This window comes from Corythoichthys intestinalis, chromosome 14 (assembly GCF_030265065.1).
Source record: "Corythoichthys intestinalis isolate RoL2023-P3 chromosome 14, ASM3026506v1, whole genome shotgun sequence".
NCBI lineage: Eukaryota > Metazoa > Chordata > Actinopteri > Syngnathiformes > Syngnathidae > Corythoichthys > Corythoichthys intestinalis.
In genome coordinates, this window is record NC_080408.1 from 11094321 (window position 1) to 11107112 (window position 12792).

The 12792-nt window shown below is 38.2% G+C and overlaps 2 protein-coding genes across 5 annotated transcripts in view; one reads left to right on the forward strand and one right to left on the reverse strand.

Annotated features, from left to right (window-relative positions):
* The window catches only part of rgs20 (regulator of G protein signaling 20), a 35563-nt gene extending 23715 nt beyond the window's left edge, over positions 1 to 11848 (reverse strand). The window contains exon 1 of the mRNA XM_057856927.1: positions 11548 to 11848. Within this exon, the coding sequence (XP_057712910.1) occupies positions 11548 to 11730 (183 nt within the window). The 5' untranslated portion in view covers positions 11731 to 11848. The remainder of the gene's footprint in view (positions 1 to 11547) is intronic.
* atp6v1h (ATPase H+ transporting V1 subunit H) overlaps positions 1 to 12792 on the forward strand; it is a 77727-nt gene that overhangs the window by 8555 nt on the left and 56380 nt on the right. For 2 of the 4 annotated variants that reach the window (XM_057856923.1, XM_057856926.1), the window contains exon 2: positions 12119 to 12197. The gene's annotated coding sequence lies outside the window, so the exon portion shown is untranslated. Of the gene's footprint in view, positions 1 to 12101; positions 12198 to 12456; positions 12608 to 12792 lie in introns of those variants that run through there. The other 2 variants (XM_057856924.1, XM_057856925.1) reach the window with 2 other exon arrangements.

Genomic DNA, 12792 nt, shown 5'->3' on the forward strand with positions numbered 1-12792 from the left:
TTACAGTATGCTAGTCCTACTATCCCTCTTCTAAGAAAAAATATTTTAGCTGTAAAACAACGTATGCACACGCAGCAGCAATATTAATTCACAAGAAATATAGTCTCCTGCCTTTTTCTGGTTCTAGATAGAGATCCTGAGAGTGTTCTGTTAATTTCTCAGTGAGTGTTCAAGTTAAAATGTATAATTACACCCTCTTTTCATTGTGATTCATCATAAATCATACGATATTTTCTTTGTCCTTCTGGCAGTCTCCTGCCTTTTCTGGTTCTACTTTGAGACCTGGACTGTGCTCTTAATTTCTCAGTGAGTATTCAAGTTAAAATGTATAATAATGCAATGTGTTGTTCTTCATAGCCGCTTCATTTTTCTCTCAAAGTGCATGAAATTGATGCATTTTACAATAAAATTAAAAAAAAAAAAAAAAATTTCTCCCAGGGCGGCATGCCCCCGGACCCTCCTAGAGGGTCTGTGTTTCCCTTCGTACAGCGATCCTTGTGGGCCGGGCAGAGTCAAAGTCCAGGGCTGCTTTTTAGTACCAGTCCGCCCCTGATCTGGAGAAAAGCCAGGCAGGCACGGGGAGAACATGCAAACTCCGCACAGAAAGGCCAGAGCCGGGGGTTTGAACCCTTGACCTCAGAATTGAGGCGAATGTGCTAACCCACCACCCTGCTGCCACACCGGACGTTACCTACAGTATATCAATTATTTGTTTGAAATGTTATCATTTTTTATCTAAAATTATGTACTATCCTATGATTTTACATGGATTCACATTTTTCCATTGGTACTCGCAACAACAAAAGATAAGTAAAAATAGTTTGAGCATATTTTTACACTTTCAATGTCCTTTTGCGGGGAGAGGATGCAGAGGACAACACTGTCACCTAAAGGCATTTCAAAGAATAACAACGTGAGTTGTTTACTGCAGGGGTCCCCAACCTATTCCACTAAGGCACACTGTGGGTGCAGGATTTCATTCTTACCAAACAAGATGACAACACTTTTTCCCCAATCTGGTGTTTTACAAGTGCAATCAGTTGATTGCAGTCAGGTGTGGCTTGTTTTAGCAGAAGCCTCATTGGTTCAACTGTCTCTGCTGGATCGGCTGGAACAAAAACCAGGACCCACAGTGTGCCTTGAGGACTGGGTTGAAAACCCCTGGTTTACTGTATAGTGATGGACTGTGTCTACATCACACTATATCAGCCTATATGTCCATATACCTATAGTATTATTTGCAATATGTTATAGCAATAATATATTGCCCCACAAAAACAAACAAAGAAGAACTGATGCACGTTAATGCTAAGTTTACAATCAATGCTTGTGATACGATTGGGCTACTAATTATGGGAGAAAAATATATATATGGCGGAAAACACAGAAAAGACTGAAAAAGCAGTTTCTGCTCTTGCAACCCTCTATAAAATAAACTGCTGTATTTTAAGCCAAAAGAACTGTTGTGTTTGATAGAACAATATGTCTATATGCTGCCATAGCAGATTCATGGCCCATTAAGCCCCCGAACTATTTTCAATTTGTCCCTTTTACCCTGGAAACTCCCGTTTACAGACATAGTGCAACCAATTTTGTTTCAACCCAGCCATAAAAAGAAGGTAAGTAATTATATTTATTATTCAAAATGTCTGTCATTTTTAGCTTTGAATAATTATTCGATGTAAATTATTCACTGGCATATTTTAAACTTTTAAACAAATTACGTCACAATGAAAAAATTGGTGTCTGTAAAAAAGTCACGGATATCTGCCTCATAACTATCGCTTAATTGTATTTTTTTTTTTTTTTTTTTTGTTGCTGTCACATTTTCTCCGATATGTTAGATGATAAATAATCGATCCAAACAAAGAAAAATAATTAAAAAACGTTTAAATGGGTAAATGTATGAAAAAGAACATCTCGACCACTCTTTGATGTCTGCGATTTCTGCGTCGCGACCCTTGTTATATTACCATGTTTCACCCATAAAATTCCAAAAATATCCAGCTGTGGCCATTCACAGCTGTGTCTTGACACTCAGTGATACATGCTACGAGTTTTTTGATCGACACAAGGTAAGTACGCCATAATAATTTGTTAAAGTCATGGCGTCTGTAATTCTGCTCTCGCGTGCTTTCGCCTCCAGATAGCGTTTTGCTATTTTAAAAAAATTCTTTTTTTTTTTTTTTTTTAAATGTCCTCCTGTTCAAAATGTTTCTTCCCCCAGAAAATTGAGATTTTAAGCTTTCCAATGATGTATCACACATGCATATCGGACAATTTTGAAATTTGGCCAAATTGGGGGTCTCAGAGCGGAACTTCAAGTCACCTGAGTGTTTTCCGCCATATACTTATGTTTCCACTGTATTTATGCCCTTTTAGCAAAAATTAAAATAGTATAATAATTTTAGATATGTTTTCAAAGCATCCCCTATGGAACAAATTAAGCAGAAAAACATACATTAATAAAATAATAGTACATACTTTACTACAATTTTATCCATTTAAAAATGTATTAACCAGTGGTGTAGTATAAAACACATCTTTTACTTGTTTTAATACCTTAAAGAATAAATTGAAATCGCACAAAGACAATTTTAAAAATATATCATCTCATCAATCTCCAATTCCATTCTCCAATAATAAATATATTTGAGTAAAAATACAAATATAAACATAAAAAATGTGGGAATATTAATGAAATTGTACATAATGTACAAACATGCATACTGGTGTACATAACACATTTTATTAATCCTCAAATGTTTTGAGTAATCACATACGGTAATATTGTAACAATAAAGTAACAAATAAATTACATACAGTGGTATGAAAAAGTGTCTGAACCTTTTGGAATTTCTCACATTTCTGAGTAAAATCACCATCAAATCTGATCTGTTCTTTGTCAAAATCCCACAGATGTAAAAACAGTGTCTGCTTCACTAAAACCACCTAAACATTTATAGGATTTCATATTTTAATGAGGATAGCATGCAAACAATGACAGAAGGGGGAAAAATAAGTGAACCGTCTGCCTAAGGAGACTTAAAGAGCAATTGAAACAAATTTTTACCATACAATTTACAGGTGTGCGCCTAATCATTGATGAGTGGTTTAAAGTATATATTTTTTTCCCCTAAGTTAAAAGTAAAAATTGTCTTGATGAGAAGCATCATCTAATATGCATCATGGCTCGGTCAAAAGACTTGTCTGAAGACCTGCGTTTAAGGACTGTTGATTTGTATAAAGCTGGGAAAGGATACAAAACCATCTCCAAACCATTGTCTACAAATGGAGAGAGTTTGGCACTGTTGCTTCTCTCCCAAGAAGTGGCCGTCCACCAAAGATGATGCCAAGAGTTCAGCGCAGAATACTGAGAGAGGTATAAAAGAACCCTAGAGTGTCTGCTAAAGACTTACAGAAATCACTGGCACAGTCCAATATCTCTGTGCACACATCAACTATAAGTAAAACTATGGCCAAGAATGGTGGTCATGGGAGGACTCCACGGAGAAAGACACTGCTTTCTAAAAAAACAACAAAAAAAAACATTGTTGCTCGTTTAATGTTCGCAAAAATGCGCATGGACACTCCACAGAGGTTTTGGCCCAAAATTTTGTGGACTGATGAAACCAAAGCTGAATTATTTGTGAGTAACACACAACGTCATGTGTGGAGGAAAAATGGACTAGCTCACCAACATCAACACCTCATCCCCACCGTGAAGCATGGTGGAGGGAAAATCATGATTTGGGGCTGTTTTGCTGCCTCAGGGCTTGGACAACTTGCAATCATTAATGGAAGAATGAATTCAAAAGTTTATCAGGATGTTTTGCTGGAAAACCTGAGGCCGTCTGTCCGACACTTGAAGCCAAAAAGAGGATGGCTGCTGCAACAACACAGTGATTCAAAACAGAAGTAAATCAACTTCAGAATGGTTTCAGGAGAACAAAATATACGTTCTGGAGTGGCCAAGTCAAAGTCCAGACTTGAACCCCTTTGAGATGCTGTGGCATGACCTAAAGACAGCGATTCATGCCAGATATCCCAGGAATCTGACTGAACTCCAGCAGTTTTGTAGAGAAGAATGGGCAAAGGATTATTCTTGATCGATGTGCCAGACTGAGCTGCAGCTACAGGAAGCGTCTGGTTGAAGTTATTGCTGGCAAAAGGGGGTGGCGAGGTCCACAAAATATTAAATGTTATGGTTCACTTATTTTTCCCCCTTCTGTCATTGTTTGCATACTAACCTCATTAAAATATGAAAACCTCTAAGTGTTTGAGTGGTTTTAGTTAAAGCCGCCACTATTTTTTCATCTGTGTGATTTTGACAAAGATCAGATCACATTTGATGGTGATTTTACGCAGAAATGTTAGATATTCCAAACAGTTCAGATACTTTTTCATACCACGGTATATTGAGACTATGTGCATTCTACTTTGATGATGCAATGCTTGACTTATGCTTCACCTTTGTTAATATTTTTCTAAGAATTTTATAAATTGCGATATTTTTTTACCAGTTTTGAACATGCACCAATCGTTTTGAATGAAACAAGAAGAAACTGAGATATGATGTACACCTTGGAAATATGAATGTGTGTGTGAATAAATTGAATTGAATTGAATTAAATTGAAGAAATGGAATCATGTTGTCCAAAAGTTTTATTGCAATCAATATCTGCAATAAGAAAGAATGACATAGTATTTGTGTTTATATGTACATGTGTGATGAGCTCATAATACCATAACTATAATCTAACCAGATGAACATTAATTTGTAGTATTTCCTTGTAACAGCAAAATCTGTTTGCATACTATCCTCATTAAAATATGAAAACCTATAAATGTTTGAGTGGTTTTAGTTAAAGCAGACACTGTTTTTTCATCTGTGTGATTTTGACAAAGATCAGGATGGTGATTTTACGCAGAAATGTGAGAAATTCCAAAAGGTTCAGATAATTTTTCATACCACTGTATATCACAGTATTAAGCACAATTGAATCAACATCAATCAAAACACCACCTATCGATTAATATATCTTTTAGGCATTCCTTTATGAGGAGAAAAAAAAAATAATAATAAAGGTTTTATTTAAAATATATGAAATGTTTCAGCAATAAAATTGTCAAAAACATAAAAATTACTCTGGTATTTTTATTACTTTACGTGAAAGCGAACTGTAACAAATGTGTACATAATATTGTGTTGAGTTGATAAAAGGCCCTTGATTCAAATGAAACTATGGCAGACTTTTAGCATAATTTTAATGGAATTTAGTGTGGCGCTTTGATTAATTGATACTACTAGTACTATTAGTAGGAAAAAGCTTGACCATTCAATATAAACATGCTGTACAGTACAGAGTGATGTACTGTAATCATACTGTAGTTTTAGCAGCATCTGTTGTTTCGCTTTACATAAACACCAGATGGCACTCAGCTGCTGTGATTTTTGTAATAAAGTACTGTATATATATCTGCTGTATGTGTGTCTGTGTGTACTGTTCCATGCAGTAGAATTGTCTCAATGAATGGAACTTTGTCCATCTGTCATCAAGTGCAAAACAAACATGGCATTATTACCGCTGTTGCAAAGTCCCTTCTGTCAAGATGCAATAGTTGCATCTGGGGCCCCAGAGATGTGACCATGTGACCTGCTCAACAACACTTCATTTAACACCTTACCCTACACCACATTACACAATGCCGACCCACAAAATGGCCACGTGACAGAGCACCGTGACCACTGACTTGTGTGTGTGTGTTTGGGTTCGAGCAGCAAATAATGAAAACCGGGGGCGTGTGATTAAAGCAGGATTGCCAGGGTTTGTGGGGGGCTTAGAGAGAAAGACGACGGATTCATGAGAGAGGCATGTTTTTTTGAAGGTGAAGATGGACCGAGCACTAGTGGCTCACAGCAAGAAGGTCATGGGTTTGGATTGGGACTAATTGGTCTCACTGCCCTAGAAACATGTCTGTTATGTTCTTTGAAGATTCGTAACTATACAAATTAAAAAAAAAAAGAGATTACCAATGTACTAGGAAGGCAAATACACTAAAATAAAGTAAAAACTACTTTCACTTGCGGTATGTCTGTAGTTATTCGGTAGAATTGCACGAGGTAGATACGCACCATTGCTCAACATTACATTGTATATACAGTATGTCTTGAATTAGGGCCGGGCCTGAGCATAGGTGAGCTAGGCAGTTGCCTAGGGAGCCATCTAGTGGAGGGGGTGCCAAATTACTTTTTAGGGGGAAAAAGCACTCGAAAAAACTTGTCATTCTATGCCCCCCCGAACGTTTTACTAACATATGAAGTCCAGTTCAATAGGATACGCATTAAAAATATTTGCTGTTTCCAACCTGAATTAGAATAGCCACTTAGTATTTTGTGGCACTCACGAGGCAGGGGAAACAGTTCCCGCTTACAGCATGTAAGCATATCCATTTCGTGTACAATGCCAAACGATGGCACATTATGAACTCAAACGTCATTCAAGCTCACGCCTCAAGCTTCAGAACGAAACTAAATTGATCACATAACAACAAACCAAGTAGCAAAACTTTAAATAAATGAAACAACTGGAACAGTAACTGAAGAAATAATTTGCACAAAACATGAACTTTGAACGATATTTACAGCGCCGCATTGCATGCTGGGAGGCATGAGTGGCAATATGTTGTACGACACGGGTCTACAAACTATTAAACATAGGGGCGCAGTGGGTGCAGGATTTCATTCTAACAAAGCAAGATGAGATCTTTTCACTAATCTGGTATCTTACAAGTTGATTGCATTCAGGTGCCGCTAGTTTTAGCATAAACCTCATTGGTTAAACTGTCTGTGCTCGATATGTAGGAACGCAAACCATGACCCACAGTGGCACTTGAGGACCGGTTTGGAGACCCCTGTTGTACGACAAGAGTGTTGACAGTAGGTGGCGACAAAGCTTGTCCTCCCAAGGTGAGAGTTTAGCAGTGATGTCCAAATGAAGCTTCTTGATGAATGAAGCTTTGCACCTAATTGATTCAAAGCTTCATGGTGGTTCATTTGCTATATGCAGCTATCATATAGTCTTGAAACCCAAGAGGTGAACAGTGTTGAGAATTGTATGGGTATTTGTTTAAGAAAATAATCTGAATGTGCTTGTGTTACTATATTACCGTATTTTTCGGACTACAAGTCGCTCCTGAGTATAAGTCGATCCAGCCATAAAATGCCCAACGAAGAGAAAAAAAACATATACAAGTCGCACCGGAGTATAAGTCGAATTTTGGGGGGAAATTTACTTGATAAAATCCAACACATAGAACAGACATGTCATCTTGAAAGGCAATTTAATATAAAAATACAATAGAGAACAACATGCTAAATAAATGTACAGTGTACAGTGCATGAACAACGAAATGTGAATATACTGTCCTACGTTACGGCTCGGTCCTGGCTATACAGCGAACTCCCAAAAGACAATGCTGGACGTCTGTATAATTTACTGAATCAATTTGGTCCTCGATAGAAAACAGGTTCGCATCAACGTAAATAAATGATAATTAGGTACTATTAGTAATAAGTAACAGGTTAGCATGCGTTCGCTATCATTAGCACATCGTTCAAACAACCACACAACTGGCTCTAAGTGTCCGACCGCGGGTGTAAAACACACAACAACAACAGAAAAGATGATACACGCAGGCGTTGCCTCTGTAGAGATGATTTAAAAGCATAAAAAATGAAAGTAGGTTCGCAGCCGTCTATTCTCTCTCGCTAACTCGCCTACTCACTCACTCAGAGCTACGTAGCTGTCCGTCTTCTTCTGGCGTGTGAGCACTCTTCTTCACGTAAACAAGTGCGAGTGCGCCCTCACGTGGGCGTGAAAGCGCCACAAACTAAATGCATCCATTTCAAGATAAAAAAGTCAATAATACAATTGAACATACACTGCCAAAGGCAGAATGCGAACGTGGCCATAGCTATAAAGAGTTATTCAGATAACTATAGCATAAGAACATGCTAACAACTTTACAAAACCATCAGTGTCACTGCAAAACACCAAAATAACATGTGAAATTATATCATAATGTGTTAATAATTCAACACATAAGTCGCTCCTGAGTATAAGTCGCACCCCCAGCCAAAATATGAAAAAAAAACGCGACTTATAGTCCGAAAAATACGGTAACAACATGCAACAAGTGCCATAAGGATAACTTTTAATTCATTTTTATTTAAAAATGATAGCTTAAATCCCACAGTGTTTTGGCTTATTCTGATTGAGTACACCCTTTAATTTATGAAAATACAATCTTGGCAATATTAAAAAATATATATATTGTAATTTTTGGGGGTGAGGGGTGGCTCATAGCTACACTTTCGTCTAGGGCAAATGTAAGGTAAAAGGGTAATGTGGCGCCCCCTCCATTAGATGGCCCCCTAGGCAACCGCCTAGCTCACCTATGCTCAGGACCGGCCATGTCTTGAATTGTGAGCAAAGATTTGCATTCCGTAGGCTAAATATAAACAAAAACAACAAACTCTTCCGACTGTTTCGTACCACTCACAGTTATAGCTTGAGTTATGACATGTTGTGTATTGATCTAAACCACACGTGTCTTGCGAATGTTTGCAGAAATATCAAATCAAATAACTCTCAAAGAAAGTAAAAGTAGTCCAGTTTTATTAGCAAGAGCCTATCGCAAAACTAAAATCGAGTAAAACTAGTATACCTGTGCATTATGAAAAAGACACGACAAAGTATATTTGTGGAATTCAACTTTTTATGCTTACTGTGCAAGTCTGATAACATTTAAAGGCTAATGGTTCAATCCCCCCACTCAACAAAACATAATTCTTAAAAAAATGGCACCCTTTTAGAGGTTTTGGTGCACCATATCTACTATCACATGACCAATACGGTCAACTGCATTTGTTATATTGTGCTGGTATACCGGATGTTGTGAACATTACATCAGCAAGGAGCTATTTGAAGACACAACACCTTCCTCTTTTAATCTTCCTAAGCTTCCAATCAGACGTGATTTACCCACCGCAAATAGACGTTTGACGGGAAGCCGCAGCAGCCATTGCATTGACAACAATCATTACAACACAAGAACAATAAGCCAATATTCATCCAAATATATCCCACAATAAAATTAACAACACTTGAGCTTTAATTAAGCCGTTTGGGAACAACTTAATATGGTGGTCGATACAGAATGTACAACGTACAGTGGTATGAAAAAGTAGCTGGACCTTTTGGAATTTCTCACATTTCTGCATTGAATCACCATCTATTGTGATCTGATCTTTGTCAAAATCACACAGATGAAAATACATTGTCTGCTTTAACTAAAACCACCCAAACATTTATAGGTTTTCAGATCTTAATGAAGATAGCACGCACACAATGACAGAAAGGGGAAAAAAAGTAAGTGAACCCTCTGCCTAAGAAGACTTAAAGAGCAACTGAAACCAATTTTTACCAAACATTTTAAGTCAGGTGTGTGCCCAATCACTGATGAGTGTTTTAAAACTGCCCTTCCCACTATTAAATACACTCCTGGTAAGTAATTTCTGGATGAGAAGCATTGTCAGATGTGCATCATGGCTCGGTCAAAAGACCTGTCTGCGATCAAGGATTGTTGATTTGTATAAAGCTGGGAAAGGATACACAATCATCTCTAAAGTCTGGATGTTCATCAATCAACAGTCAGAGAAGTTGTCTACAAATGGAGAGAGTTTGGCACTGTTGATTCTCTCCCAAGGAGTGGCCGTCCACCAAAGATGACGTCAAGGGTTCAGCGCAGAATACTCAGAGAGGTAAAAAAGAACCCTAGAGTGTCTGCTGAAGATTTACAGAAATCACTGTAACAGTCCAAAATCTCTGTGCACACATCAACTATACGTTAAACTATGGCCAAGAATGGTGTTCATGGGAGGACTCCACAGAGAAAGCCATTTCTGTCTTAAAAAAAAAAAAAAAAAAAAACATTGTTGCTCGTTTAATGTTCGCAAAAACGCGCTTGGACACTCAACAGATGTTTTGGCAAAATATTTTGTGGACTGATGAAACTAAAGTTGAATTGTTTGGGAGTAACACACAAAGTCATGTGTGGAGGAAAAATGGAACGGCTCTCCAACATCAACACCTCATCCCCACCGTGAAGCATGGTGGAGGGAGCATCATGATTTGGGGCTGTTTTGCTACCTCAGGGCCTGGACAACTTCCAATCATTAATGGAAGAATAAATTAAAAAGTTTATCCGGATGTTTTGGAGGAAAACCTGAGGCCGTCTGTCAGACAGTTGAAGCTAAAAAGAGGATGGATGCTGCAACAAGACAATGATCCAAAACACAAAAGTACATCAACTTCAGAATAGTATAAGAAGAATGAAATACGTGTTCTGGAGTGGCCAAGTCAAAGTCAAGACATGAACCCTATTGAGATGCTGCGGCATGACCCAAAGACAGCGATTCAAGCCAGACATCCCGGGAATCTGACTGAAATACAACAGTTTTGTAGAGAAGAATGGGCCACGATTAGTCAGACTGATCTGCAGCTACAAGAAGCATCTGGTTGAAGTTATTGCTGCCAAAGGGGGGGGCACAAATATTAAATGTGATGGTTCACTTACTTATTTGTCCCTCTTCTGTCATTGTTTGCATACTATCCTCATTAAAATATGAAACCATATGAATGTTTGGGTGCTTTTAGTTAAGCAGACACTATTTTTTCATCTGTGTGATTTTTACAAAGATCAGATCACATCTTTTGGTGATTTTATGCAGAAATGTGAGAAGTTCCAAAAGGTTCATATAATTTTTCATACCACTGTACATAAACTATAAAATAAACTCAAAACCTTTTTGTTTTCGTAAACAATGACGATAATTAAAATATTTCGTCAACGAACAAAATGTGGCTTGGGAGGCTAAAACATAACGATACGAATGCCAGTTTTCGTCTGATGAGATGGCAATGAGACAAAAATGCAACATAGGTTCCGTCATATGCAGAGGTGGGTAGTAACGCGTTACATTTACTCTTTTACATTTACTTGAGTAACTTTTTGAGAAAAATGTACTGCATGGAGTAGTTTTAGCAAGCAATACCTTTTACTTTTACTTGAGCAGATTTATGAAAAAGAAAAACTACTGTGCCACTTTGGGCTACACTAGAGTCGTTACATGTTTCCTCTTTATAATACATATTGACTCTATTTTTGCCAGAGATGCTGACAGAAAGCAGACACTGTTTTTTCGTCTGTGTGATTTTGACAAAGATCAGATCACATTTAATGGTGATTTTATGCAGAAAAAGTTCCAATACTTTTTCATACCAGTGTATTTTGGTTTAAAGTTATCATACCATCAGAATCCCATACGATAATGGTGAACCGTGAACAATGTAGTGAAACCTAGATGAGGAAATTAGGTGGGTGGGTGGTGGGTTTTTAAGTGGCAGGTGATAAAGGTTACTAGGTACTGTAGGTCTGATGGGTAGCTAGTTTGGTAGACTGGCATCAGTGATGGGTGCGTACCTCAAGGCACACCATCTCCTGCTCGTCGCGGTCATTGTAGTTGACGGCGCAGCCAACGCCGCGGCGGCACGCCCGGGTCAGCCTCTGCATACGCTGCAACATGAGGGTTCGCCCGCGTCGGATCCCCCGCAGGACCAACGTGGGCCTGACCTCCCACCCCGTGGCCACTCTAGGGCGCACCATGCTCCCGCCGCCACCGGGCCCTGCCACCCCTCAGCATCATTCCGGATCTACACTGACTGTGGTGCGTCTGTAGCAGACATGCGTCTTTGTGTGCATCGCGATGATGGAAGAGAGGATGAATGAAGGAGGGAAGAACGTTGAGTGACCAAACGCTAGGCAGATGGGGATTAGGACAATGCTATGTGTTTAGGACAGATTAACGTGGTAGAAGACGCGACAGACCCAACAGACTCATGTGACCCTCGATGACGTTCCCGTATGGTCATTTTTATTTTAGATGAAAAAAATATATATATTAAAAAAAAGTGAAATAATTGCCCCACCTAAATTCTATAACTATTTTTTTTTTTTAAAGGCAAAAAATAATTCACAAGCAGCTCTTTCTTAGGTGCGCACGTGACCGCCAGCCTGACGCTTGTCACATGATTCATGTGACGTCATCTTGTCAGCTGGTCAAAAGAAGTCGGGTGAGTAAAACACAAAATATCCCAATTTTAATCCTATTTAGCACGATTGTCATTTATTACATCATTGAGTGATTAATATCTTATTGGTTAGCTCTCCAACTGAATGAGCACTCGAGAATATTGCGCGTTAGCATCCTTCGTTTATTTTTGCTAGCTTATTCCAGCTATACGCTAACAATTTCTGTACACAGCATCATACACTATTTCTTTTTTGGGTTCTTCAATGACATAAGGTCCAGCTACTTTAAATGCACCATAAGAATTTATTAACTTAAAGGTCACTTAAGGAGTTTTTGGTTTGCGACGTAGCCGGATATTTAAATCGGAACACGCCGTAGTATTTTCTTAACCCACAGTAACGAAATAATCAATGTATGTTCAAGACTCATTGGCTGTAAATAAGTAAAACAGTAAGTAAGGCTTAAAATGTTTTTAATGTATATGTGTTCATAGAGTAAATGAGGGTTATTTATGTACAGAACGTTTTTCCTCAACATGTCCTCTGTTATCCAATATAACACATAATTTCTGTTTTTTGTGCCGAGCCTGAAGCAATAAACTACACTATTTTTTGACGCTTTGTCTCAAAAGGCCT